At 43.5% G+C, this 27,604-nt stretch overlaps 7 protein-coding genes across 7 annotated transcripts; 3 read left to right on the top strand and 4 right to left on the bottom strand.

Annotated features, from left to right (window-relative positions):
* Nucleotides 1-412: 412 nt before the first annotated feature.
* Nucleotides 413-1,710, top strand: Bfra_003902 (uncharacterized protein; the record flags this gene model as incomplete). Its single annotated transcript, XM_037334307.1, has 2 exons — nt 413-583; nt 655-1,710. 2 exons carry the CDS (start codon nt 413-415, stop codon nt 1,708-1,710), a joined length of 1,227 nt encoding a protein of 408 aa, XP_037194394.1.
* Nucleotides 1,711-2,269: 559 nt separating this feature from the next.
* Nucleotides 2,270-4,882, top strand: Bfra_003901 (putative pyridine nucleotide-disulfide oxidoreductase family protein; the record flags this gene model as incomplete). The annotated part of the gene is made up of 5 exons (XM_037334306.1): nt 2,270-2,338; nt 2,608-2,760; nt 2,809-3,119; nt 3,171-3,746; nt 3,985-4,882. 5 exons carry the CDS (start codon nt 2,270-2,272, stop codon nt 4,880-4,882), a joined length of 2,007 nt encoding a protein of 668 aa, XP_037194393.1.
* A 5,039-nt stretch (nt 4,883-9,921) lies between these two features.
* Nucleotides 9,922-10,834, bottom strand: Bfra_003900 (uncharacterized protein; the record flags this gene model as incomplete). The annotated part of the gene is given in 4 exon segments (XM_037334305.1): nt 9,922-10,242; nt 10,407-10,604; nt 10,617-10,673; nt 10,711-10,834. Coding segments are annotated over 4 exon segments (699 nt in total), but the record flags the coding sequence as incomplete, so codon positions are not given.
* Nucleotides 10,835-11,462: 628 nt separating this feature from the next.
* Bfra_003899 (uncharacterized protein) lies at nt 11,463-12,371 on the bottom strand (the record flags this gene model as incomplete). The annotated part of the gene is made up of 2 exons (XM_037334304.1): nt 11,463-11,550; nt 12,115-12,371. 2 exons carry the CDS (start codon nt 12,369-12,371, stop codon nt 11,463-11,465), a joined length of 345 nt encoding a protein of 114 aa, XP_037194391.1.
* A 132-nt stretch (nt 12,372-12,503) lies between these two features.
* Bfra_003898 (uncharacterized protein) lies at nt 12,504-13,570 on the bottom strand (the record flags this gene model as incomplete). Its single annotated transcript, XM_037334303.1, has 4 exons — nt 12,504-12,532; nt 12,617-12,664; nt 13,001-13,128; nt 13,494-13,570. 4 exons carry the CDS (start codon nt 13,568-13,570, stop codon nt 12,504-12,506), a joined length of 282 nt encoding a protein of 93 aa, XP_037194390.1.
* Nucleotides 13,571-14,525: 955 nt separating this feature from the next.
* Nucleotides 14,526-21,721, top strand: Bfra_003897 (putative serine threonine-protein kinase nak1 protein; the record flags this gene model as incomplete). The annotated part of the gene is given in 6 exon segments (XM_037334302.1): nt 14,526-16,277; nt 16,354-16,494; nt 16,665-18,775; nt 18,811-19,143; nt 19,199-20,229; nt 20,244-21,721. 6 exon segments carry the CDS (start codon nt 14,526-14,528, stop codon nt 21,719-21,721), a joined length of 6,846 nt encoding a protein of 2,281 aa, XP_037194389.1.
* A 708-nt stretch (nt 21,722-22,429) lies between these two features.
* Bfra_003896 (uncharacterized protein) lies at nt 22,430-23,188 on the bottom strand (the record flags this gene model as incomplete). The annotated part of the gene is made up of 1 exon (XM_037334301.1): nt 22,430-23,188. The coding sequence occupies one exon, from the start codon at nt 23,186-23,188 to the stop codon at nt 22,430-22,432; it is 759 nt and encodes a 252-aa protein (XP_037194388.1).
* Nucleotides 23,189-27,604: the final 4,416 nt, after the last annotated feature.

Here is a 27,604-nt window from a genome sequence, read left to right as displayed (position 1 = left end):
TTGTTAGGCGGGGGATTTGCAGGGCAGTCTGGGCAGTGTCGTCATTCCTCTCATAATCTCATAACGCTTTGTGACGATTGATGCACGCAAAAGGTGGAATTCGATGGAAAATCATTGAAGAATAGCATCCTACCAAGTTTTCCTGTACCAAGTATTGACGTCGAGCTAGACGATCCAGAATTATCCAAAATAATTCCCTAGTAGATAAATATATAAGAATTGAAGCTGTCAAGTTCTTCTTCTTCTCTCCATATACAAATACATCCCTTTGAAAAGTTTAATACCCTTACTTTACATATCAATTGAATTACTACGTCGTTGTTTCCTCCCTTTTTACACATCAGACACGTATCATTCTTCCTAACAAGATACCCAAACTACAACACACGACACAACGCACAATACATACATAATGCTCGCCTCAAGAACAGCATCAAGAGCTGCGGCTCGCACAATTCGTGCACCCATTCGACAACAAGCTAGACAAACTAGATTTGTTTCGACGACACAAGCTGAAGGTGCAAAGGCAGGTGGTGCTTCGGGCTTTGCAGCGGGTATTGCTGGTGGTGCCGTGGTTTTGGTTGTAAGTATTTCATTCCTCTTTGCTACAAGTATCGATCCACCTTCGAACACCATACTAACTCCATACCCTAGGGATGCTACACATACTACCAATTTTCCGGTGCCAAAACCGTCGTCAACGCTTACTCTTCCACGAAATCTCAATTCCAAAAGGCTACCTCAGCACTATCTGAAAAAGCACCCGAACCAAATCAAGCTATCAAATGGCTTCGCAATGCCACTTCTTCTTATGCCGCCTTTATCCCTGGTGCACAATCATTCCTTGATAGTGCATTCAACGATATTGAGAAAGTACAAGAAAAACATGGCAAGGAGGTCGATGAGATTGTTAATAAAACCTATTCTGAATTAAAGAATATCAGCCAAAAAGGAGGACTTGATATGCAAACTGCGGTTCAGAGTTATAATGTATTGACAAAGGCATTGGGCGAGATTGCTGAGTTAGGGAAGGACTCTCTAGGAGACATTATGGACAATCACCCACAAATTAAGAAACAAGTAGGGGGTAATTTGGATCAGTTGAAGAGTATGGCCGAGAATTATGGACCGGATGCCAAGAAAGAATTGGATGACACTTACAAGAAGGTTTCTGAGATTTTCTCCGGAGGATTGGGTGCCGGGTCGATCGAGAAGGTTCGCAAATTGATCCAGGAGAAGAGTGAGAAGGTTCAGAAGCTTGGAGAACAAGCTTGGAACAAGGGAATGGAGGAGTGGAAACCATATTTGGAGAAGAACCCTAAGGTTAAGGAGATCGTCGAGAAGAACGCCGATGCCTTGAAGTCCGGTAACGTCAAGGAAATCTTCGATCAAGTCAAGAGGGCTATTGAGTCTGGAAACACAGATGATCTTCAGAAATATGTCAAGGATGCAGGAGAGAAGGCAAAGAACAGTGGATTGGGACAAAATGTTCAACAGTATGCTCAACAAGCTGCTAAGATGGCAGGAATCCCCGGATCAGAAAAGTTGTGGGAGAAATTACAGCATCTGCAAGATGTAGCAAAGGATCATGGAGATGAGTTGGAGGGCTTGGTAAAGAGTGCTTATGACGATATCAGTAAGGTTGTTGAGAAGAAGGTTGCGGAGGCGGAGAAGTTGAAGGGAAAGGTTGAGAAGGATGTCAAGAAATAAAGGGGCAATTTGCATTGGGATAAATAGGTGAAGCATGATTTATGAGTTATGCTGGCTGGCTTGTAATATAGTTTGGGGCGTGGATTGCATGGGATTGGGCTGGGCATGACATTGGGATGGAGAACAGAACAAAACGATACGAAAAATGAATGAAAGTAATTAATGATTCCAATTGTATTCTCCTAACTTGGTAATAGAGAAGGTTGATGTGACATTAAACAAAAAGCTGGAGGTCTTGAATACCTACTAGGTAGCTAGGTAGGTACGTACCTATGCCCCGGTGCCCAGTCAGAGAGAGGTGTGATATGAGTGGCTTAGGAGCTGCCCCTCATTCTTGGAAGTAGCCTTGCATAATAGCCTTGCATACCAAAGTTTAGCCTTATGATCCGTGCTTAAGCTTTTCTCGTATCAACTAATCAAACCACATTTCTCATCATTATTACATCACAAAGATTTGATCATCATCAATCATCAACCATCTGCATCTTATAGTTATCAATGCTGCTACTAATACTACAACAAAATCAATGACTTTGTTGAAAAAAATAATCTGGGAATGATGGAGGAACACGAATTGACAAGTTCTCTTGTTATTACAAGTTATGATGTTCAAACACCAAAAGAAAGAGTACGTGATCAGTCCCATCAATGTGTCTCCGAATTGCCGCGCGATAATGCGAGACTTTTTGACTTCATGAAGCGTTTTTGCTGCTGTGATGACTTACATATATCATCATAATTAATCCATGGAAGCTGAAGCTCAAGCTGAGTCGTATGGTCCTTTCAGTGTAGTGAATCGATTAATGAAAACTACATTTCGATGGGAAAGATGCTACTTTTGTCACGTTTTTCCGGGTCAGTCAAATAGCTGCTTTATATCATACTTACCTGTTATAGTTCTCTGCAAGTGGTCTTGATAGCAAGGCCCTTGATGATATTCAGACCTCTATCCACAAACTCCCGAGCGATGCTAAGACGACTTCTTTACAAGGTATGCCTCGGCCAGCAACTTGGAGAATGAACTTGGTGGCCTTGTCGCAAAAGTATAATGTAAGTTTACTGGATATCTATGAATTCCTGATGCTCATCAGAATACAGATGTACTTCGTAGCATACCTGGATACGATACACATTACAAGACCTCGAACGCTCAAACAAATGCTGCCCGGTGTACCAGACATGATTCTTCGATTACCGACGTCGAGAAATGCTGGTGCTGGATACGTTTACCAATCTCGCCCGCATTGTGTTAACAATATGATTATTGGCAATCTTGGCAACAAGGAGATATTGCTGTACTGTTGCGATGATGGGGATGTAACGGCATATTATACGGACCTTCTAGCAAAAGAGGTTCAACAAACGGTTGAAAGTACAGCTTCGTCAATTCCGATCGGTAGCACGCAACCGTGAGTATTAAATTCGATTTCTATGTGTGGTCAGTTTCTTACTCATTTCAGATTTTTTCTCGAGAATGTTGGGATAAGTGCTTGGGGTATTGCTATTCATCAAAGATCGCGCCTGATTGCAGTAAGCTCTAATAAACAAGAAGTCACTGTCTTTGTTCATGGCACTTCTAGTAGTGATCCTTGCGATTGCGCTGTGATGAGCTCTACTTACGATGGTGCCACCGACCCCCTGACATTTCGAGTTAAGGCCAAGTCTCGGAGAGGCTTCCCTAAGAACTGTTGTTCCAAAGGTTTCGGTTATAAGACGAACGGGCCCTTTACGAATACTTCGTTTCCCTTGAGATATTCTACACAGCTTGAAAGAAATGATGGATACTCCGTAATCCAAGGCCCATATCTACCAGGAACACCTTGTCCCCGTAATTTTAGAATCATCCTTAAGCCAGCCGGACCTAGTCACAACATTCCTGCCATTGCTTTCAAAGATGATGATGAAACTAGCTTGGCTACATCAATTATAGCTACTGACATTTTGGGTAGCATGTGGCTGCTAGAAATATGGGAGGAGAACTCTAAGTTGATTGGCTTACCTCTTGCCCCTGATCCAGGACCCAGATTATCTCAAATGTAAGTACTTCTTCGCCGCTTCCAGTGTTTCAATAGCTCGTATTATAGGCGGGCACTGTGGGACTCTTCCTGTCAACTCAGTTGGATTTCATATTATTTAAGAGATTCATATCATTTGAAACACTAAATTCAGTTCGAAGGTTGAATTTCTTGAAACATTGAAAGCCCAAATCTAGTCTGCTAGTCCGTACTGTTACGATCTCCCCTTATCAAGTATGGTTTTTGACAAATTTATTAGGGGCTGGGGAATTATGGCTCTACCACTGCGATATTTCAAACAATCTCAGAGTTTTGAAGATGCTTTGGGTGAAGAGGATTTAAATAGTGTTTGGTTTGAGTCCGTACAAAATATGCTTGGATATAGGGTTTGTTTGAATCTTGCTCAAAGAATGAAGCGCTTTGAGATGACTAACCCAATTCTGCAAAATGGTGAAATGGTTTTGAACTCGGAAGATAACTCAGGCCACGAATCCATGCTCAGCAACTCGCCGCCGGATCAATTAAGGGGGTTGATTCGGCACATGTATCCCACTCCACAAACGATACGATCTGCACAACCCAGTAACTTCATGAAACACATGAGCGATATGGCAATTTGTCATATTGATCCTACTCCTCACACAAGTGATGAAGTTGTCATCCTTCGAACTTGGATGGACAGCATCGAACTCGTGCCTTCTTCGATACGTATGCCTGCAACTATATGTACGAATTGCTTCGAAGGTCACCAATCGCCGACTGCCTTTGGCGAGACTTTCCATAATATTACTCGAATCAATATGATGGCATTAATACCGGAACTATCGCTTGTTGTTGTTGCATCTCAAATTGGTCGAGCAGCTCTTCTGACACTGTCGACGGTGCGCGTCGATTCCAATTCGGATCCCATTCCCACCTTTCGTATCGAAGGTCTTCTTCCACCTGGCACTGAGGATAGCCATGTTTACAGCGGTTATCAAGGGTCCAATACTCCACTCCTTGGATTGGCCGTGTCTCCGATTCAGAATGGTCATGGGATTGAATTGAACGCTGGAGAGGATCCAAAAAGGTGGAGACTCATTATGCAGGGTTATGATCATATTGTCTGGAATTATGAATTGACTAGGGATGAGAATGATAATTTGCAAGTCTTTTGATCTTTGGTGTCTTGTGTATATTGGTGCTCTCGGGGGCTGTTTTATCTCACAAGGATGGTGTAACGGATTTGTAAAAAGATACTAATTTACTTTGGGTGGTATTGGTTAAAGTTCTGTTGGTGAGCTCTCAAGGGCTATGTATTATATTTTAACTTGTGTGGATTAGGATGTACAATATTCAAGGGTGGACTTTGGTATGGGTCACTTGATAATTCCAGCTCGGGGATTTTGCGAGGAATTGGAACATCTAATGGAGAAAGTTTGGGAGCGAAATTGAGAGATCATTGATACAGTTTAGCACCTAAGTTCTCGGGTTTGGGTTTGGTCAGCTTTCAGAGATCTTGAAAGCAAGATTGGTAACCGATACATACATGATGTTTATCTACTAGATCGAGTCTGCCACAAATCAAATGGGAGATTTTAAGTTGGGATATATGTGATTCTCTAGCATAAATAATGTGGATAGATAACTGGGTGGGTGGGGATGTTTAATATGGCATTGTATGTAGTTCTCGTTTTGTAAATACTATTCTAGTGGAGATTGACTTGACTTGATGGTTCTTCCTTTGAAGAGCGGATAAAGTGAAAGTGAAAGCCCCTAAATCATCCAGGGTTATCATCGCTTAGTTCTTTATTCTTCTTACTCGGCCACCATACAAATCTACTTATTTATATCTTGCCTTACTTCTTCAGACACTCAATTACATTTCGTTAGATTTAGTGGTTTTCATCATCAAGTGATTTAGTTTCTGCCTTTTTTTAGATGAAGTCCTTTGTTCTTAGTTAGTTTGTTCTCTCTATCTCACTCTGCTTGACTCGTTCTCTCGATGTTCTCTCTCATCCTTCGGTATTCAGTTCCCTTTTCACAATACAATATCACTGTTCTCATTGTAATTTGTAATCTCACCCTTGTACTCCTTTCTGAAGTTCTAGAATTTATCTCCTCTCTTACTTGCTTTCTATTTGCTCTTTCAAATCGGTGTGTTTCTCTTCAATAAGAATCATGTGTCTTGTCACTTTTTTATATCTTCGTTTCTTATCTTCTTCTTCTTCTTCTTCTTCTTCTTCTTCTTCTTCTTCTTCTTCTTCTTCTTCTTCTTCTTCTTCTTCTTCTTCTTCTTCTTCTTCTTCTTCTTCTTCTTCTTCTTCAATAAGCAAGCTTTCTCCGTCTCCACTATTTAGTCCCATTACCTTCTACTCCGCTTGGTTCTATCACCCGTCGCACTGAGAGTCTGGTACATTCCTTCCCAACAATAATCTACCATCCCTTTCGTACTAGCTCCTCGCTCTTATGTTTTCTCAAAGTTGAGCGTTTGGCGTGTCTCTTACGTCTTTCAATACCCTGCTTCGATGTTTGCTGTTTCTTCCCTTCCTTTAATGAATAGACGAATGCTATTTTTGTTCTAGCCTGACTTTACTGACTTTTCAACGCTATCAGCTCTTTTATTTTCAACTTCCCCTCATCGATTCTTTTACTATATTATTATCTACTATTTGTTTGTCGTTATTGTTGATAACGCATCACTTCTTTGACTCTAGCGTCTTGGCTCTATCATTTTCTACTTTCTTCCCTCTTACGATTCCTGACGTTACCCCGCTATAACTATACGTTCTTTTCTTTTCTCCGGAAGTTCCTTGCTTGATATTACTCTATCTACACTTCTCAATTTCATTCTCGAATTCCTATTTCGTGCTTCAATTTCCTCGTTTTCGTATAATCTTGATTACGCTTCTCTCATATCCCCCTCAAGTTATCCCTCCGCATCTTCTCTCACGCAGAGTTGCACCACGATGGAATCCTTACTTCATCTCCTATTCCGCGTTTCAATCTATGCCAAGGGTGTCCTCATCCATTTTCATTCTGAGTCCCCTTCCTGATCAAAACCTTGGCTTTACTCTGATCTCGCATCTTCAGTCGCTAATCTCTATTCTTCGTGTACATTACATCGAGATCACATTCTTTTCGATAGCGATATTCGTTCTCTTCCTCCAGGTACATATCTGTGGATTGTTAGGTCTTTTGCCGACATCTTTACGTGCTGGACCTAATATTGTGCTTTATGACATTAATTTCTAAGCTTGGAGCCCTTCCTAATCCTGCAATCGCAGGCTGCGATCTCGAAGCGAGAACATTGTTTCTGTTTCTTCACGGATACTTCTCCAAAGACATGTCCTCAGGTTTGTCCATCAAGGGAGATCAAGAAGGATTTAGCGTCACTATTTGCAAGTCAATTTCTTAAACCCGCGAGAAGCAACAAGATACCACCATAATTTTGAACTTCGTCAGCTCGATATACTGCGAGACATGTCAAGTTCATTTCATCTCCAACGCAGATTTAAACTTTGCGTCAACCGGAATTCTGGTTTGAGAGAAACGAATGATAGCTCCGATATTCTTTATGCAGTTATAGATTCATCGGGGCTCCAAATTACGTCATTACTATGGACTAATTCAGATGAATCGCATTTTCATCACAAGTATAACTTCACAGTTAGGGCTCTTTTCTGTTGTTTGAAATTCCATTTTTGTAATAGACAAATACTTTGAGGTCTCTATTTACATCATCCTGCCATTATGAAAGACCGAGCCAACAAAACTTCCATTGTCGGGAGTTAAGGGAATACCACCTTCCTTCCATGACCAACAGCAAAACTATCACCACCTCTGCACAAGCCAGCCCCTAATCCAAGCCCCCCTCCCCGCTCTCACTCCTATCATGCATAGTTCCCAGCCACCACACCATCATAATCTCCCCAAAGCCCTGGAAACCTTCCCAGGGACCAAGACCAAACGTGTTGTGGTCGAGGACAGATGGGTCCCGTCCCATTTTCACTTCTTTGCATTCTTGACATGCTCTTTTAGTTGACGCGTCCAGGTGAATGAGATTGAAATACACCAATTGAAGACTTCAGGAGCAGTGCGATCGGAATTCTCAAGCACAACTACACGAAAGCACCACCACATATTTGAAAAGATATTCGGAAACGTGTGCTTCAAACTCATGATTTACCAATCGCATGCTGGATGGGTTGGAAATCGAGGGAGGTGGTAGCCAACCATTTTGTCTTGCGAGCCGCTGAGGAAGAGTCATGTGAAGACTCGTAAAAGTACTTCACTCCCGGCAGGGACGCATTTTAGCTTCTTGAAGCCCTTTCTTGATCGAGTGGGGTGTCTCACCTCGTCAGAGCGAAATGAACGTAGTAATATCTCTCGTTACAGGACTCAGAGGCCGGAGATTTTTCGATCATCTTCACAGATCTTCAACAAGGCTACCTTAGCCTGCCATCAGTCTCTCTCAGAGAGGCAGGCCCCGAGAAGAATAGTTACTTAGGCATAAGGAGCTTGGTTGTTGAAGCAATAGCTTTCAAGCCAGGTCGTACTCATAACCGCAGCAGGTCTCCAGTTCTTGTGAACGCGAGAAACAAGGGACTCGATACCCATGTTTGTTGTGGAGCCAAGACGACAAGAAAGGGAATTGGATCGTATTTAGACTGTCTGCGAAGCTGGAGTGTTTGATCTTGCGGAACAACGAAGCTCAGTAATTTACTATCATGCTTATGATGGCCGAAAGATTGGTTGATTTGGTTGCTACCGCATCCCACTTCCTGAAACACTCTTTGGAGTAATAGGCGTGTATGCGATTGGAAGGTCTGCTCGGGCCAGAAGACTGATTTGATTTGGTCGCACGTTCCGCTTTGACTTGGTATTGGCATTTCCAAGAAATCACCACCAGCTTCTCTATGCTTCTGCCCGACCAGCGGAGCCAAAAACATATGGCACCTCGCCAGTAGTGGATCTGAGATTTGCTTGGTAATACTGCGTCAACTTTCGACAATTCAAGTTTGCCCAATTGATCAAAGAGGGACTTGCAGTTCGCCGTGGTATGATCTAGTTTAACGACATCTCGGTCCCGTTGCGATTTCTTTTTAGAGCGGGAAAGCTACTATTAGCAACAGCGAAAGCTGCGACGAGGTCCATCGGGACTCTAGGCAAACCTAGTAACTGAATCAAATAGACTGTCGTTGTAACGTTGTCGGAAACCCCATCGACTAATCTCGGCCGAGGAGGAAAGAGAGCAAACACGTGGATCAGTCATGATCTTGGCCCACTTGCTGGAAAGAGTACACAGAACTGATTTTTGTTTGTAGCGTTAATTAAACCTCTACTGAGGGCAGAGGCCGCAAAAGGTAAGATCTTGTATGTCTCCAAGCACTTTGTGACAAGTTGCTATTGAGATTGTGAAAGATGGGTTTCTCAAGACTCGATCAGATCGTCTTGGCTTTCGCTATCGTTGGGGATACTGACGAGTATCGGCGAGAGACGGACGAGCCACTGAGAAAGACTGCGCGCGACTTAGTCTGTCCAGGGCTGAGGTCAAACGATTGACAGAATTTGAAGTATCTGTCGGGTCCGGTGCGCTCTCGACGTCCCTTGAAAATCCGCGGGAAGGAATAGTTACTTAAGCATAAGGTGCTTAGTTTTTGAGACCAACATTGGTAATCTGGCCAGCAGATGCTTGCTGCTGGTGTTGGTATCCAGCGCTGTAGCCGCTCCGTTGGACTAGAATGAACTCCTACGGTGAGCTATCTTGATTGGCGTCGACTGCCTCTTTGATGCTTTGCCGGCTCCTTGGGTGGACCTCTGAGAACACCATGTAAAGTGACTGATATTTACATTAGTACAATATCGAGACGTCTCAAGTGCACAGAAAAATTCATACTTTTCAGGTCTCCGACCAAAATCTGGCATTCATGATACCAAATCAGAGTCAGTGCTACTCGACAGCATTCCCAACACACCTATCCACCAACTACAGAAACAACTTTTCTCCCTTCAAGTCCCTTGCGAGTAACTGTTCGGAAGATGTTAGCAACTGCTCCAAGAATATCGGGAATAACAGGAAAAATAACGTACCAGCCCAATCCCCTTTACTCAGCAGAAATAGCGCCCGCTTATCAACCTCAAGATATGATATCACTCACAAAATTATATCAAAAGGTGCACGCCCGAAGGCGGCTGGGGGAAACAGGGTATATTACTATATGATGCTACCTAAAGAGACAAGACCATTCTCGGCAGACCATGTATTCCACCTTGAGCTTTGGCACTTTTGAAACTTGACTTGCCCACGCATTCTTGTTTCTCTACGCAAAGAAGCGCGTTTTCGTTGTGCTTTGCTTTGGTAAAGAACCGCGAAGATGTTCAGCCCTATTTGAATCAATAAATTGCAACAAGAGAAACGATTATGAGTACTTGTCATCGTCAAAGCTTCGTTGCCTTTACCCTTTGCTATCTGCGCCTGAGCGGGAATCCTCTGGCTAAGTTTGCGCCGCTTTAGAGATGCAAAGGGTAAAGGCCTCTTTTGTTGTTAACATGTGGCGGCGAACTCGGTCTATTCCGCCGAGACTCGACCGACGGTCTTATCACGAATCATCTTGACGTTACTTAAGCTCATCCTGGGGAGCAGAGACCGCAAGAACCATGTTTTGTTGGTATCTTTGCTATCTTTATGCTTATGGGTACGGCGAGGAAAAGATGGTCCAGAGTTGTTCTGGGATCGTCCCCAGAACAGACGAAAGAGGTGGTTTCCATTACCTCTTGAAACTCAAGAGAAGCACCAGGCTTGAGCTCATCCTCAGTGACAAAACCGTATGCAATTGCAGCCACTCTCTCTTGCGCGGGAAGCCAAGAAAGTAGACCGTGGTCTTCTTTTTGAAAGTACTAGCCTAGTACATTGCTTGAAAGCGAGTCCACGTAGAATGCTGCTGGTGTGTTAGCTTTGAATGTACACTGTAGTGTCAAACTCTGTTTTGTAAAGAAGACCTACCAAGAAAGCAATAAAAATCCACATGCCATCGCCACCACACCACCACCACACCACAACATCAGGCACACCCGGAAGCGGCTGAGAGAAAACGAAGTATAATCCTATATGATGAACTAATATACAAGACTACACTCGAACAACCACTGATACATTGCCAGTCACTCAACACCTTGACTCCGCTCTTAAACCCTTTCCCTCCCACAGAATTCCAAATTACTCCCAAGTCCTACAAATCTCTCAGTGGCCAGGACAGGTAACTTCAAGCAATCGCCTGACACAGCCATATCCCTATAGCTAATGAATTACGATTGATCTGGTGAACTTGGTTATGTCATACGTTTGATTGACGTTGTCTGTTCTGGCCACAAAAAAACTCGTGGGACTTGAAAGAAATTTGTACACCCGCAGAATGATCCCAACCGACTCTAACACAATCATAGTTTAACGTCATTCCGGACTGCAGTCATAACAAATCATCGTAGATATCCGAATAGCATGGTGATGATCATTGCAATGAGTAAAATCGAAGGAGATCCGAACTGGACTTGTTAGTCGACTCCCGGAGAGACCGCGCGTGTGGTGGAGTGCATACCTCCCTGTCCGTCCTAAAAGTTGACTATTGGCATAAAGCCACAAGACAAAAGCAAAAGCAGGAGCAGGAACAACTTAGGTTGTTGTTGTTGTTGTTTTTGGAAGACAAGGGAGGAAATCTCCTGCCCTTGTCTTGTAATAATTTGGCCCAGTCCTCTCTGCTATGCCCACGGCACAGCAGACCGTTTGAAAAGGTATTCGGAAACGGTCGTCCTTGACTGAGGACTAATGGCATCGCAGCTTGCTAGGCTGGAGAGGTTCGGACAGAATAACCATGCATTTGGTTGATGGCCATTTCAATGGCATGGCCCAGTTACTGGAAAGAGGAGAGTTCTCTTCACTTAGTTGGAGCAGTTGGAGCGACCAGCAGCATAGCCTTTCATTTGGTTAATTCTGCTTGTCGACTCCGCAGAGTAAATGCTTCATCAGATCACCCAAAGAATGACCATTGAGTGGGATGATACCCACCCAGCAGGGTTGGACATGGACCAGCTGCTGGAAAGAAAGAGGAAGCCACCTTGTTCTTGGGTGTTGCAGTACTAATGCGCATGGGTCTGTTACCGCAGTAAACACCCTGCATCTCGGTCAAAGCACGCTGTTGGTCTCCTTCCTCGGCGAAGAGGAAGGAGCAGCGGCCATGACTTGCCGGAGATTAGGTCAAGGACCAAAAATAACGAATCTGAGATTTGCCAGTTGATCCTGAGAACATCATAACTGCTCATGTATACCACGATGCTTTTTCAAGGTTGGAAGCAGGTATAGACAGGAAAAAGATAACATAAATCTCCATGCATTCCTTTAGACGGGAAGAACGCGTAAGATGGTGAGTACTGCTGGCATGCAGGCGTTGGTGAGGTGGAAACAATGTAGTGAATGTGGAGCCGTCGGCACTTGTTCTTCCCTTCCTGGAATGTCATTGAGATCACCACCACCATTTGTAAAATCTCAGCCTTGTCCATCGAATAGCAAGTAGGCCCGAAAGACCTTGCTTTGCTATTATTAGCAAGAGGGTGGAGATCGAAGATTTCGACGGTGAGAGAAGTTTCGATGAGAAATAGCGAAGAATACATCATGGACACCATGCACTGTGATTGAAGATGCTGCTTAAGTCCGTGATAGAATATTGTCTTCGAAGTTCAAGGTCCTGAAGACCTGCAGGGTATGTCTTGACAAAAGCAGATAGACCATAAGCCGGAGCCTTATCAATGTGGTCCGCGTGTCAGGATAAAAACTGCAATTGATGTTAGCAATTGTGATAAGGCACAACTTGACAGAAGAACTTACCAAGTTTCAGTATTCTGCAAACTTCACTGACCAGCAGCTGACCACCGAAATAAAAATGTCATCCTGGCCATACGAGCTACTGTAAGTCATGTCAGAAGCTTTCAAAATGATGAAATTTGGATAGGAATAAGTACCACATTATGATATCTTGCGAGCTTTACCGACACTGCAGCTGACAGCAAGAACATCGAGGTGATCAAATCAATTAGAGATGCTACTGCGAGTTGTGTTAACAGCTGCCGCGAGGAATAAATTAAAGGGGAACTTACCACGATCTGAGGTCTTACAAGCATGACCGACCAGCGGCTATCGTCATGAGCAAAAGATTATCGTTTTACGAAGAGGACAGTGACCTAGGATGTCCTTGCCGGAATGAGTGCGTGTTGGCTAGCTGGATCTTGAAGAAAGAACTTACCAAGCTCTGGTATTGTGTTTGCTCGATCACCAGCAGTAGCAGTGGAAGGTCGATGGGCATGAAAGACTGAATTTTTCCAAGGATGTTTTGCTTCTTTGTGACGTTTTGGGCGTTCTGATCGATAACAACTTTAAAGTCAATAAGTTTCATATGAGTTGAGTAAGGTTTAGTGTATCTTGAGCAGAAAGGGAGAAGATAAGCAATCAGCACAACAGCAAACCTGACGACTATCATATCTCACTTGACAGCAAAAAGTGAAGACTGACAATAGCAACAGACGTTTGCTCATCTAATACTTAAAAATAGTGAAGAAGGCTCTCGTGAGAGGAAGGACTGAGGTGAATGTCCCACAAAGCAGCTCAAAAAGCTTTCTGTTGAGGAACTTAGACAAACGACTTACAAGTTAACCACAACGATGAGAATACAATCTCTTTGCAGTTGAGAAGTAGGTCATAGGAGAAGGGGATGATGGAAGAATAAAAGAAATACTTACAGGTAATGGTCTTGGTCTTGAGTTTGGCTACTCTGCAAACTAGTTGTTGCAGATCTGAATGGTCCTTGCAACTTCATAGACAGCAAGCATTTCTTCGAACAAATGGTAAGACTTCAAATAATAAAGACGTTAAGTGTTACTGATGGTTACTGACAAGATAGACACAGTTGAAAATTTGTTTAAAAAAGTTTGTCAAAAAAGTTGTTATTCGATTTCTACTGTCAACTGCAAGTTCGGAGTAGGGATATTACAGCAGCCTCAGCAACAGGGTCACGTCTTTATTGTAATTCTTGAAACACTTGGAAAACTCTGCTCGGGTAATGCCCCAATCACCATCTTAAGAATGCCAAATTTAATAATAATATTGAATATTGATTGTGCGCTATATTACCTTGCTCGGATCCCTGTCTGTCTATGCCTGAGGCGGGGAGTCTAGACTCGCTTTTGGTCGGGTCATTTTGCTGGAAGAACAGTCAAGTGTCATAAGGCTGAGTAGACCATGAGCAGATGATGAGGAACTAGAAAATGGAATATCTTGACCCCCAGAAGTCCCATACATCCAAGAAATATTGGAAAAGGAAGGCCAGATACTACTTATTCTTTGTATATAAAAGGATATACAAGATAGGTTGGGAAACTGTTTTGTGAAAACATTGATGGCTGCTCGAGGACTGCGGGAGGGAAGATATTCCGATGCCGGGTACTTCCATTGTTTACTACCATCCAAACTCGACCAAGGCTAAGATGAAATTATGGGGAACAAGTCGCATTGACCCTGGGTACTTTCAACATTGAGCTTCAATCCTGTACAGATATCTCCTCAAATAATCGCTTCCGTCTTAATTTCTTTGGTCAATCATTTTATATCTTTCCATACTGAGCTAGTCAATCATCTACCCACGCAATACAGCCTTTCCTCTTATACCAAATTTCATCTCAGCTCCCCAGCTTTAGACTCTTTGCCGAAACGTCAATCAGTTACCTTATACCTGCAACAATCTCAAGGTCTATCCTGCTAAGGCGACCGCGCTAATGGCGCCTCGGAGACCAATTGAGCGGAAATCTTCGCTTGCAAGGCGCTCTCAAATAAGACACTCTGGCTACGGAAGAGGTGCAATTGGAGCCAGCACTTTGAACCCAAGATCGAGCGCTTCGAATAAAGAGACGAATGAAGATAGAATCGAAAATATTTCTGAGGCGAATTCGTCAACAACTACGATTGCTTCAACAATCAAAGCGCTTTCTTTGAAGTCAACGCGCTCGAAAGAGTCCACAGTCGTTTCATTTGGATCTTCCTCGGTCTCTGGTGCCACAATCGAAGGGTCTTCTGGGCCAACCCGAGAGGAAAAGGCAGCACGAAAAAAAGCAGTGAAAGCAGCGCGGAAGGAAAACAAAAATGCCGATCCAAATTTCGCGTACCTTCCCAAAGGTTTGAACAACAAGATCCGGAATAAGGATCCCTTGAAGGCCAAGATCAGAAGGTTGTTCAAACCTAAAAAGAAGAATGTCCACAAACCAATCGATCGAAGTCAACCAGTTGCAACTCCGAAACTCCGGTATAGAACCGATCAATCCACACCAGCACCAGAGAGGTATATTCCTCCGATCGCGCCGGCAAGGAAGCTGGATGGAACAATTGAGCTGGACAAGACGGGGGCATACTTGGGCGGCGAGTTTCAAGTCCTCGCAGTAACACAGGAGGAACGTGACAAGCACGTTGAACAGGCGCAATTCCAGCATGAGCTTAGAAAGGCAACCGAACAGAGACTACGACTAGAAGGCAGAGAACAGGTGAATGATCCAAAAATTGGCCGAGCACCCCCAATAGCCCGTCGAGCGTTCATTGAGCCTACGCTTTCAAGGCAAACGAGGAGGGATAGACCCGAGCTGATGCCCATTGGCGTTAATGAACCTCCCACTCTTACTGAAAAAGTTCCTCCGGGATTTCTACCAGCGGAACGGGCGCAACCATATATACAGAAGAATGATTTGGGGGAATTTACGCAGAATCCCCATCAATTGAACGACAGCGCCCAGACCTCATTGGAGAATTTGACGGGGCAAACTACGCCGTGCTCATCAACAGAGATCTTGCCGTACAAACCTCGTCACCGAAGCAATCTCAGCTCCTCTAAAAAGCCACATAGAAAGCAATCGGTAACATTTAATGAGTCCGTTACACAGTTTACCATTCCAGAGAATGACTATGATACGTCAGAAGTTACCGAAATAGCCAGCGACGAGACTATTCGCAATATCGCCTTGACTGGAACTGTTGCTGATCACAGTCGATCATCAGAGGCACAGGTTGATCCAACAAAATCATGGAGTTCGGCTGGAAATAACTCGAGGGTAAAATCCAAAAGATCTGGTATTTCAAAAACATTGGACGACACATCCAAAGCTCTTAGTGAAGATAGCGTAAAGAAAGAAAGCTTGAGTGTTCGAAATTCGCGTGTGAACAATTTCCTTAAACACGCTAGCTCAACTCCCGAATTTCGCCCTGCTTCCTATGATACAATCACAAATTTCCTACTTGCTTCGAATACGCCGGCGCCGCCAATTCCCACAAAGTCACCATTGAGAAATTTATCTCAGCCAAATTTGCTTCCTGCCATTAATACGTTAAATGCGTCGAATTCACACAATTTCATTGCACATAATCAATCACTACTTGCCCAATATCGCATTGAGTTAAAGCAACTGACCGAGGCGCACGGGGAGAAGATGGAGTTCTTGAAGAAGAAGAAACAAGAACATCGCAAGAAATATGGTGATCTCAAAGTAAGTTTGACGTTGATATTTGCAGATGGAACTAAAATATAGCCGCCGCTGCTGACTAACAATGTCTCACTTGCAGAATCAGGATGATCCTGGCGAATCCACTGCGAAGCCACAGTCCAAGTTAAGATCCAGAATCTCTAACCTGTTCAAATCTTTAGAAAAGTCAGCAGGAGCCACCGAGGAGGAAGGAATTCTTGATAACGTTGTCACATCATTTGTAAGTTTTCGTTCGATTCTTCGGGAATTCAAACCCTTGTTTATTTACACTTCAAATGAATTCTTCTGGCTCCCTGCAGCATCCATTGTCTGGGAATCATCTTGCATGCTCAAAGGGGCCCAGTACAACAGGTTAACAGTTCAACAATTACTGACTTTATGTGTCCATAGGAGGATCCAGGAGAAGATTGGGTTTATGATCCCTTGGGTTTAATTGCCGGTCAATACATTGCTCCCCTCGATTATCATCGTTGCGGGTACAACACACCAGGTGTCAATCACACGTTAAGGGAGGAACAAGAAGATCATACTGATACCGGTGCATTGTCATTTACTCCTGATCAGGTTACGCCACAGGAGGAGCACAACCCCAATCTTGTAACAAGCACAAGCGGCGGCTATACCTCGGATTCAAGGTCTGAGAGTGAGGATACACCAAAGGACGACGTTGAAAAGTCAACCTCAAAACCATACTACGAGGCTCTGACCCCCTTGCAAAAGATTGATTACGATTACAGTTATACTGAACCAACACCTGAATTCCTTGCTACCGAGTCTGACAAGACTGCGGAAAAGCGTAGGCAGAGGGAAATTGAAGCATCGGTGCGAGCCAACGAAGCGGTCCTGCTAGCACATGAAGCTGTACTACGAGATTTTGATAACTCTCCACTTGCAGCTGGATTCCATAGTACAAGAAAACCCAGCAGCGGAAGTAGTACAACAGACGACGCGACAAACAGTGCAAACACTTCTTCTCACGTGACTACAAACGCACCGCCGGTTACCCAAGAAGAACGTGGCTCAAATTTACCAAAACCTCAAAAAAAAGAATTCACGGCTTCGGAAGGTGCGAAGAAACCTAAATTCCAAGAGAGGCCAAATTATTTGCTTTCTCGCGGTTACTCGACCGAATCCTCAACGCAAGAACCGGAGAATTTACTTCCGACAGCGAGAACTTTACAACAACCCCCAACTTCCACCACCCCCTCTTTAGGAAATAATAATTTCGGTGGTGCTTGTAAATTGCGCGAGTCTCGAGGTTCATTTGGTTTCAAGAGTCAAAATTCATCTATACGCAGTCTTCAAATTTCAAGAACTACAGAAACTCAGAAATCTAGTGAAACTGCCCGACGCTCAAGCAAACAATTTACTACCCCTCAACAAGCTGAGACTGTAACAAATCGGCATTCACGACGCGTTTCATCAGCTTCTTCTGTTAGTAGACAATATTTTAGGGAAGAATCCGAAAAGTGGATCAATTGTGATACGCTCGCTGAAAACGCTGCCGAAGATAGTGATCTGGAGGATAGTTACCGTGCTTATTTCCGGAGCTCAAAGTCCAAGAAACTTTCTCAAGATCACACATTAACAGACGACGCTCAAGTTGCTGCTAACCTCGAGCGGGCACAAGCACGCAGAGAAGAGCGAAGGGAAGCTCGTAAAGCTCTCCAAGAGTCTCTAGCTCGCCCAGCTTATCCAGCTCAATCTGAAGAGGATCAAAAGAGAGAGGCAGAGAAGGAAGCAGAAAAGCAAGCCAAGTTTGAGCGCCCACTCACGCTTCGTCGACCAGATCATAATCCAGTCGGTACCGCTCGTCTCAGATACTTGCTCTTGAGTGGCAGAGATCGAAACAGTCTTGAAGAGCAAGAATTTGTAACCCTTTGCGCGACACGCTATCCAGACGGTAGTCTTCGTCACGAACCGAGATCAGAAGAAGTTCAAGCTGTAAAGTCTGAACTCTCTATTCCGCGTCCATCTCTTAATCGTCGTCTAGACTATAATTCAGACATTGCCACTTCTAATCTTTCAACATTCGGTACTGTCAGACAACTGCAAGCTCCTAGTTCAATCAATCCTGTCAAGAAATCGCACTCTCTAGTTGCACCTGATTCTGTCGAACACGATAAATTGCGCGTGGACAGACTTCAAAGTGATCGCAACATCTCCACCGGCTCTCCAGTTTCCAGAGGCGCCAGTACTTTTGGCTTCAATTCGTCTATTAACGCTCCTCAACAAGATTGGACGGCTCAAGCAACTCAGGCGGCATATCGCTCCCAGATACCTCAACTTAGAAGTTTTCAGAGAGAGCTCCAAACACCGTCTCCTTCGGCACAAAGCTATAGAGCTCAATCGCCTCTTTCTGTATTCCGACCCCGCGGAACTGGTCGCGAGACAATTCATCCGCCACCCAAGAACCGCTTACAAACTCGCGTCCTCGACAGATTTCCTCCTCTTCCCGTCAAACAACTCCTACACCACGTGATTTGCCAAAGACATCAGTCGTAAGCAAAAAATCGGCTTTTATCCCACGTAATAGCTCCCAAGTATCTGCAGACAGACAAGGAAACTCTTCTGCATCTCGTCTTCCAGTTCCAGGAACAAACGTTGCACCTGGAAGTCCAAATATACCTCATTCGCAGCTTTCTTTTTTAGACGTTAGCCTCGTAGCTTTGGGAGCCCATTTTGCCGAAATGGACAAGCTCCAAGTCAGAAACTCCGAACCAGTTTCGGTCAAGACAAAAGCTATCGAGGATGCACGGCTCATGCAAGCTTCAGTTATTGAGGCAGCAACTAAATCAGGAAAGGAACCACCTAAATATGCGTTGATAGAATTAATCGGAAAGGGAAGTTTTGGACGTGTTTATAAAGGGTATGATATTTCTTCGTTCCTGGTTGCTTGATCAATATGTTAATACACCAAATAGAAAGGACATGGTATCGGCTGCTATTGTGGCTGTGAAGATCATCGACATTGAGGAGAGCGATACGATCAACCCAAAGAATGCCAATTCTTATGCCGAATTCTTGAAAGAAATCACCGCTCTAAAGACTCTGAGTGAAAACAAAGCTCGGAATATCAATCACGTCATCGAAGCATTACCAGTTGGACAAGCCATGTGGATGATTACAGAATACTGTGGCGGAGGAAGTGTTGCTACGCTTATGAAACCTACCGCTCCCGGAGGCTTACAAGAAAAATGGATCATACCGATACTTCGCGAGGTCGCCGAGGCTATTAAATGGGTACACGAGGCTGGCATCATACATCGAGATATCAAGTGTGCCAACGTTCTTATTACTGAAGAAGGTGCAGTTCAACTTTGCGACTTTGGTGTTGCAGGAACCATGGAAACAAAGGTTGACAAGAGATCTACCGTCATTGGCACACCACATTGGATGGCACCAGAGTTATTTGACGCTGTCCCCAGCTATGGTAAAGAAGTTGATATATGGGCTTTCGGTTGTATGGCTTATGAGATCTCCACTGGTCTTCCGCCTAATGCCATGAGTCGACTTCCATTCGATCGACTTGGCTCTCTTATAAAGCAGCATGCTCCACGACTTGAGGGGGGCGATTATTCTGACGAATTGAGAGACCTCGTTGCCTTCTGCTTGGAAGAATTCCCAAGTGAGCGTCCTTCCATTGACCGAGTTCAGAATCATCATTACATTCTCAACACTAGTTCAAAATATCCAATGTCCTCACTTTCTCATCTCGTCAGGGCATTCAAGTTGTGGGAAGATCATGGGGGAAGCAGAAAATCTTTATTTATGTTAGGTGGAGCGCAAGCACCCTCGGAGTTTTCCTCAACAGCATTGTCCGATGATGAGTGGAACTTCAGTACAACTGCTGCATTTGAACAAGACGTTAGACGCAAATCAACTGCTCAAGATGTTTACGATGTGTATGGCTCGGGTGTTGAATTTGATGCTGGCTTCCCTCAAGAGACTGCCCGTCCGCCACCTCAGAAAGGACGACGCCGTCCCCCCCAGAGGCCCTAGCACCATCTCGTGGTCCCCTGGAGAAGATATTTGACCCAAACACACTAACAAGCTATGAGGATAATGTTCGCAATCATTATGGCCGGCCGTACCTTCCACCAACTTCAGACCTACCACCTGTTCCATCTCGTTCCGACTTACCTTTACGTGATGATACAGCGCAAACATCTATCAGGGATACCATGATTGATCTTGGAGGACATGATGCCGAGACAGGTATATCTGTATTCCCAGATATGGATACTATCAAAGCTGGAAGACGTGTACGAGAGGAACCCGATGAAGATTATATGACCACATTGCCCGATTTCAGTCGGCCAGCACTTAGCGATCCAGCTGATATAAATCCAAATCGACGTACGCGAGAATGGAAATTTCCTGCAATGGTACCGCCTGCGTCAGCAGATCCAGAAGTATCTAGATTTCCCCCTTCAACTTATGAAGTTCCAAAACCAGCATTCACTCCAGGCATCGGTAGTCGTCCTGGTTTGATTCATCATCCAACCGAGCCTCTAGGTGGATTCAGTGGTGGACTTCCACCTGCAGAAATCCACAGTGGGATGCCTCGTTTATCCTTCCGCGAATCTCTCATTGATCTAGATATGAGCATGCCGGATCCAGTACCAGCTTTCAATCCCGACTTTGGTCGACCATCAACAGCAGATTCTGATGCTATTTCCATTATAAGCGATTCTGGACAAGCCTTGTCGTCTTCTACGGTCAATCCATTTGAACTCGAACGTCATGCTTCACTTTATCAACCTACCTCTCATTCCCGTGAACCTTCTCTTTATACTCCTTCTCACTCCCGCGAACCCTCTTTATTTGTGCCTTCCCACGAGCGTGAGCCTTCCATATATGCCGTTACTCACGAGCGCGAGCCTTCTCTTTACGCCCCATCTCATGAGCGCGAGCCTTCTATCTATGCTACATCTCATGAGCGCGAGCCTTCTATCTATGTTACAGAAGAAATGGGAGCATTCCCAACTTCTGCTACGCCTCCTCGTCCTGAAAGTACATCACGTTCACTTCGCGCAGATCGTCCACCTCGTCTTCGTACTGGTAATGCTCTTCGCGACATTGCCGATATATCAGACTTTTCGGATTCAGCTGCTGAGAGTACTATGGGTTACAATACAGATACCAATGATACAGACTCAGACTACGCAACCGCTTCGACCCAACCACCTCCAATGTCTGCTCTTTCGCGCGATCCAAATGCTCCATATACCATGGCACATTTCCCAAATCTACCCAATGCTCCTTCGGTTCGTGCTTTGACAGGAGAAGCAGCGCATGAAGAAATGGCTTTCGAAATGTCAAGAATGTTACGTGGTTTGACTGGACAACTCGAGGCTTTTCGCGATGTTTATGGTTCTGAAGATCTGGCTCGGAGATCTAACCAGAGACGTGAACGAAGAGATAATGGGGAAAATGGTGTTTAGGTTTCCGTTCTATTTTACAGAATACCAGGAAACGTTTGTATGATATGTAGGATGGGCATACCCTTCAAGTCTTTATTGCATAGTATGGAGAATCGGCATGTGTCTTGTGGTCTTATGCTGAGCTACTTTTGTTTTGTTTTTTTGTCATTTTGTCAATTTGTCATTTTCATTTTCATTTTCTGTTCATTCAAAGGCGCACACATCAACTGTTACTGGGAGGATTTGAGTCTATGACACGACAAAGATCAAAAAGACAAAGAGATGCATTCGATGCATTTCATGATTTGGCACAATAGATACCTTAAACATGGTGCGAATACTTAAAATTGGTGCTGGACAGGAGAAAAATTCTGATGAAGGACTACTTTCTTGAAAAAAATCTCGAGAGATGAAGGATACGGATAGATGCTTACTAAAATAAAATGAAACATTGAAAAAAATGCTGCCATTATGATTGTGACGCGAATCCTGATTTAGAATCTTTAAATTAATGGTTTAGTAAAGTTGTCGTTGTTGAACACAATACGAGCTCTTCGTATTCTCTGACTCTCTATCTGCATCTCCAACCCAGTCTCGCCGCTAATATTAGAAAACTCCAGTATCTTCCAGGCCCGCATCTATAATATCCTTGATCGTTTTTGAGAACGCAATTCATCAACTCCATGTATCATCCACGCACTACCAAGTCTGAAATTCTCTCCCTGCCCCTCATTCCCATCTCACCCTCCTCTCCCTCATTATTTCTCTCATATCTGTTCTGTTCCCCCAATTCCCATTCTCCGCCCTCTCGTTTCGCAGAAAAGCACCCAGCTCACTTATCATTCCGGGTAATCTACTCTGATCCAATATTCTCCCACGATATCCATACCCATCTGAATCTTCGCCTGCAGTACCTCTCCAGGATTGTGAGATGTGGAATTTTTCATTCTGAGAGTTCAAATTTGAGTGAGAGGAAGAAGAAGAATATGGAGGAGGAAAGCGGGAATTGGTGGAGGAATGGAAAATATTTTGTGGCCCGGTGTCTGGAATTGTTAACACCTCAACATCTCCAACAGGCCTAGGGATCCAAGCCATCGGCATCCAGTTCCCTTCTCTGAGTGCGAAGTTTTGTCGTCTCTCGCTCCATAGATTCTCGGGATGCTCGATTGCGGTTTTATCGTCTATTGTTTCGGTCTCGATCTCATGCGCCCATTCTGTACTCTTGATGTCCTCGACTCCACAAATGCGTATTGTTTTCCACGTGTTTGGAACTTTCGGAGATGTAGAATAGTAAGGCAGCGGAGAAAATGGAAAATTTGGAGGAAAACCCCACAAGGACGGAGGTGGAGGATAAAATCCCGAGCAGAAGGCGGAGAGGTATGGAGGATATGATGGAAAGTATATTGATGGAATCGATGGAAGTGACTTTGACTCAGACGATCTCTCTACCACTACTCTCTTCTCGTCCTCTTTCATCAGTGAACTCATAATCACAAGCACACCCTTCCCAGCAGGAACAGTATCATGAAGATCTGGGTCTTCGCAGAAAGGACACCGAAACGGGAGTTTGAGGTGGAATTTCTGAAGGGGAAGCAGCGAACGCGTGTGAGTTGTGAGAGGCAGGTATATAAGTGGATTTGATAGGACAGGACCGTGGGCTATGTGGTGACAGGTGTGTGTGTATGTGTTTTGAATATCCATGATTGGGCTTCGGAGTAATGATGTTGGTTTGGAGATGTATGTGTTATGATGTAATGGCGAGATATCGAGGAACTTCTTGTGGTTATAGGATGTTAGAGACTACGAGGATGGCTTGCTAAGAGCTCTAATTTCTGTTGGTAGATATGTTTTGGGAGTTAGAGTAGATAGATTACACTCATTTGTGCTCTATCTATATACACCAGGATAGCTACTCGAACTTCTAATAAATGGTGATTATGGGCGGGTTCTATCTAGGGTATGTAGATGATGAATCCAATTCGACCGAATGATTCACGAGTCAAAAGAAAGAGGACATTCACCGCGTAATCTTTGAATACAGGTTAGCTGTGGGGAATCTAGACAATCTGAGAACATTGCAACTATTTTCGATTATGAAGCGCAATCGGAAACTAGCTTTCAAAGAACCAACCTGAAGATCATAGTCATCAAACCTGTAAGCCTCCTTGTAATTTGGTGCCTTGATAACAGAGATGAGAGGAGAGAAGACTGGTATACCACAGGTGACTCCAAAATGGATGCTTGTGGATCAATCGTATATATTTCGTGAAAAGATGCGATAAGTGATAGCAGCTAGAAACAATGCTGCTAGTGTTAACTAAGGAGCTACAGGGGTACGAGCTATGCAACAAATTCCATTCATCATTAAGTTTTGCTTTTAGTCAGGCATCAAGAGGGTACCATTGCGTAGGTGCTAAGACCAACCAAGAATATACCAACACTAACTGAAAACCTACAGGGGACTCGCGATATGCAACAAATATCAACAAGGTGAGCGCCAAGAAGAGACCAACACTAAATTTAGCCAAATGACAAAGACTTTTTGATCGCAAGAACTGAAAAGGATACAAGTTTTCTGCGATGTGGAATAAAAGTGATGTGAGTTATACTTAAGAGGGTTAAAATCATTGATCTAACATCTAGCACGCAATATAAATTGCTATTTATCATAATCTAGGATCAATATATGGATTTCTAGATTGTTCTGACAACAAATGTAGATATCACCTTTGATGAAGTGTAGTAAGCAAGCAATGGTTCGCAATGACACATGTAATAGAGTTGGTCTGCCTCTTTCTTGGCACTAAACAAACCTTCGGCTAATAATCACCCCTTTCTTTCTTCCCATACAACACATAACTTGTCATTACAAGCAAAAGAATCGCCCTTGAAAACAAAACTATATTGTGGTTTGTCAGTAGATTCATTTTCAGATGACTTAGGGATTTGGATCAATCAATGAGATCTCGTTTATTCATGATCGAAAAATCTGATTTTGAAGTTTCATGGCCTTCTGTACACTGACCATCGTTCATGGGCTGAGAGAAGACATTCGAAGTTTGAGAAACTTGCATACATTCTGAAATCTCAAAGTCCAGCGGAAACTTGGACCTTCTTTTTACATAAGATGAGACACATGAGGCAAAATATGTTGCGATGCCACTGAACGAATTGTTTGATATGTTCGGCTTCATCGGGATATCACAATTGGTACCATTACAGAACCCAGTTCTTTGCATTAGAATCTTCTACTGGCGCTGCCGTATGCCGATGCGAAATAACTTCTAATGTATCGTCCCGATCCGGCATTCTGACGCAGAATCTCCATAAAGCTCTGCAAAGCTAGGTATGATGGTCTAAATATCGTGAACCCGTATCGCTGAATGAAATAGTTTCGATGAAAAGTCAATCATTGATAATGCAAATGGCGTAGATCTGTATTTCTTCTCCTACCCTTCTCTCTCTCATGATTATACCATTAGCGTGGAATGACTTTTCTCCTAGGCTACTGACGACTATGCGAATCCGTGGACGCTCAACAAATAATAGTCAATCCGTAATTCATTCAATTCTCTTTTTTTTTAACCGCAGTGAATCTATTCACAGCTTTCTCGTGGAGCCAAGTGTGACTCAAAGCACCGGTATCGGATTCAAGCTTCTTACTGTCGCAATCATCTATGCACCCACTTGTGGTCTCGAGGGAATGACTACTTCTCTTAAAATTCACTACAACTAGATCAGAAGTTTGACGGAAAGAGAAACCAAGATTGAAAACTATCAATCTTTTCTTAATGCTTTTAGAACAAAGAATATCGGAAGATAAAATTAGGATAATGCTGCAGAATATTGAGGGAAGTGAATATTAGTGATTAAATGCCCCGAAAGAGTATGCAGCTTTGTGCCTTCTAGTTCTTTTTTTGAAGCACCCTTGCGTATCATCAATTATCAAATAGCTTCAATTACTCAATCAACAGTCAGTGAATGCGTTTTTTATGTTTAGATGTCATGAATTACACAATTTCATACTGATAGAACGCGGATGACGCAGAGCTGGTCCAGCGGCAGGTGAATATCCAGTGGAGAAGCCGATCAGTTAGTTATTTAATGACGGAAGTCATGGCTTCGGAGAAGATTCGATATCTATCAGAACTGACCATGGACCACATATCAATCAATGTATCTTCATGAAAGAAGATGGGTTTTGATAAGATTTAAACTAGATTCATTCTACTGTTGTCGCCACGGAAATGATACAGGCATTTTTCAACGGTCTCGTTTCCTTTCTCGGCTGCATTGCGTTGTACAAATGAAGACTTTTACTCACGCCTATCACCATCATTTAGAAGGAGAAGTGCGGTAGCAATCTCGCGGCTCTTGAAATCTTGGTGCCGGTCTTTATAGAAGAAATGCTGACTTGTTTTAGTTTTTACAGAATGTATCATAGGCTTTGCTGGCAGATGACAAAAGTCGCACTTTTTCATTTTTTTGAGTCTGTCTTATGTCCGCTCTGAACAGTTGACTCTTGCTATTGAGGGCATCAAATCTAGCGCTGGTATCCTTAATTATCAGTAGCTTCTCATCATTATCCTCGGCATAGACTTCATCATTGGACTATGGCATGTCTCTCGTGTTGATCGGTGTGAGATTCGGATGAAGAGCTGCTGCTTAGACGCCCCTTCGTGGCTCATTGTTGTAAGTCATGATCTAAATAGAACGGTTGCTTCAATATGGTGAGCGCCTTCGAAAACTGCGGGGGCAGGAAGTGCACTACTTCTATTGTGTGATCGTTGCCATACTGTACCTCGGAAGTATATCAAGAGGCTGCGGGAAAGAGTTTGGGCGAGAGTAAACGGCGGTACACATCCCTGATGAAAATGCATATTTCGGACGTCTATCTCCACAATAGTTTGTTAATAATCTTGAGTCTTTATGACACCGAATGAAAGTATTTTTATCTCATAGCTCTCTAGCTTTTCCGATATATCTCCAGCTAATTCAGTCCTGCGCTTGGATATTTTCTGTCACCCAGTACGGATTGCAGAATTCGATGGGTCCAATAGTTTCACCTGAGGTTTTAAACTGTAAAAACATATAATTCCACCTACAAATGAAAAACAATAGTGACTCTCCCTTACCTCCTAGGCTGACTTAATCACATACACGCCTGATACTCTTCACACTTCTTGACTTCACATCCTCATGAACCTTGATCGATATCACCATCATTAGTAAGAAACCAAATCAGGAATCGGAATCAGCAATCGCTCCACCTTTATCGAAAACTAACGGGATTTAACTATAATCATAGAGATTTCGAAAAGACGTTGGGCCACACTATAAATACAGCCTTTCATAAAGGAGTAAGATAAGCTGCGACGTGAAACTCTCAAACACTCATTGGATGAAATTTTCGAAGCTCGAAATACTCATCAAGGACTGAATTTTTTTGCGACATGGAAATCGGAATGCTCATCGGAGGCTACGAACCTGGTCAGGAAAAGCGGAATGGACTGTAACCACAATACTAAAATAACACTTTCCTCATTCACCACTCTCACCACCTTTCTAGGTTGAAGCTATTCACTTTACATAGTACAGATCGTTCGGGGGAAGACGCAGTCTTGAAGGTTGAGGTTAATAGGATCGGGTATGAATTGAAAAGATTTTCGAGATTCACTGGGTTTCGAAGAACATAACCTGTTTTTCAAGTCGGAGATTTCCTAACTCAACATGATTACTGCTGCACGACACAAAAACAAATTGAGGGCAGTCCAAGTGAGATTTTAAGTGAAGAGAAAGTTCGTTGAATATCTGTGAATCGAGTGAAGTTCAGAAAGAGGTAGGTTAGACGAATGGGATTAGCTTCTCTCTCCAACATCAATTCCAGGCACTTCTCCATATTAA

The sequence above is a fragment of the Botrytis fragariae genome, assembly GCF_013461495.1.
Source record: "Botrytis fragariae strain BVB16 chromosome Unknown tig00000045, whole genome shotgun sequence".
NCBI lineage: Eukaryota > Fungi > Ascomycota > Leotiomycetes > Helotiales > Sclerotiniaceae > Botrytis > Botrytis fragariae.
Note: the sequence above shows the minus strand (reverse complement) of the source record. Positions and strands in the feature narration are given on the sequence as shown.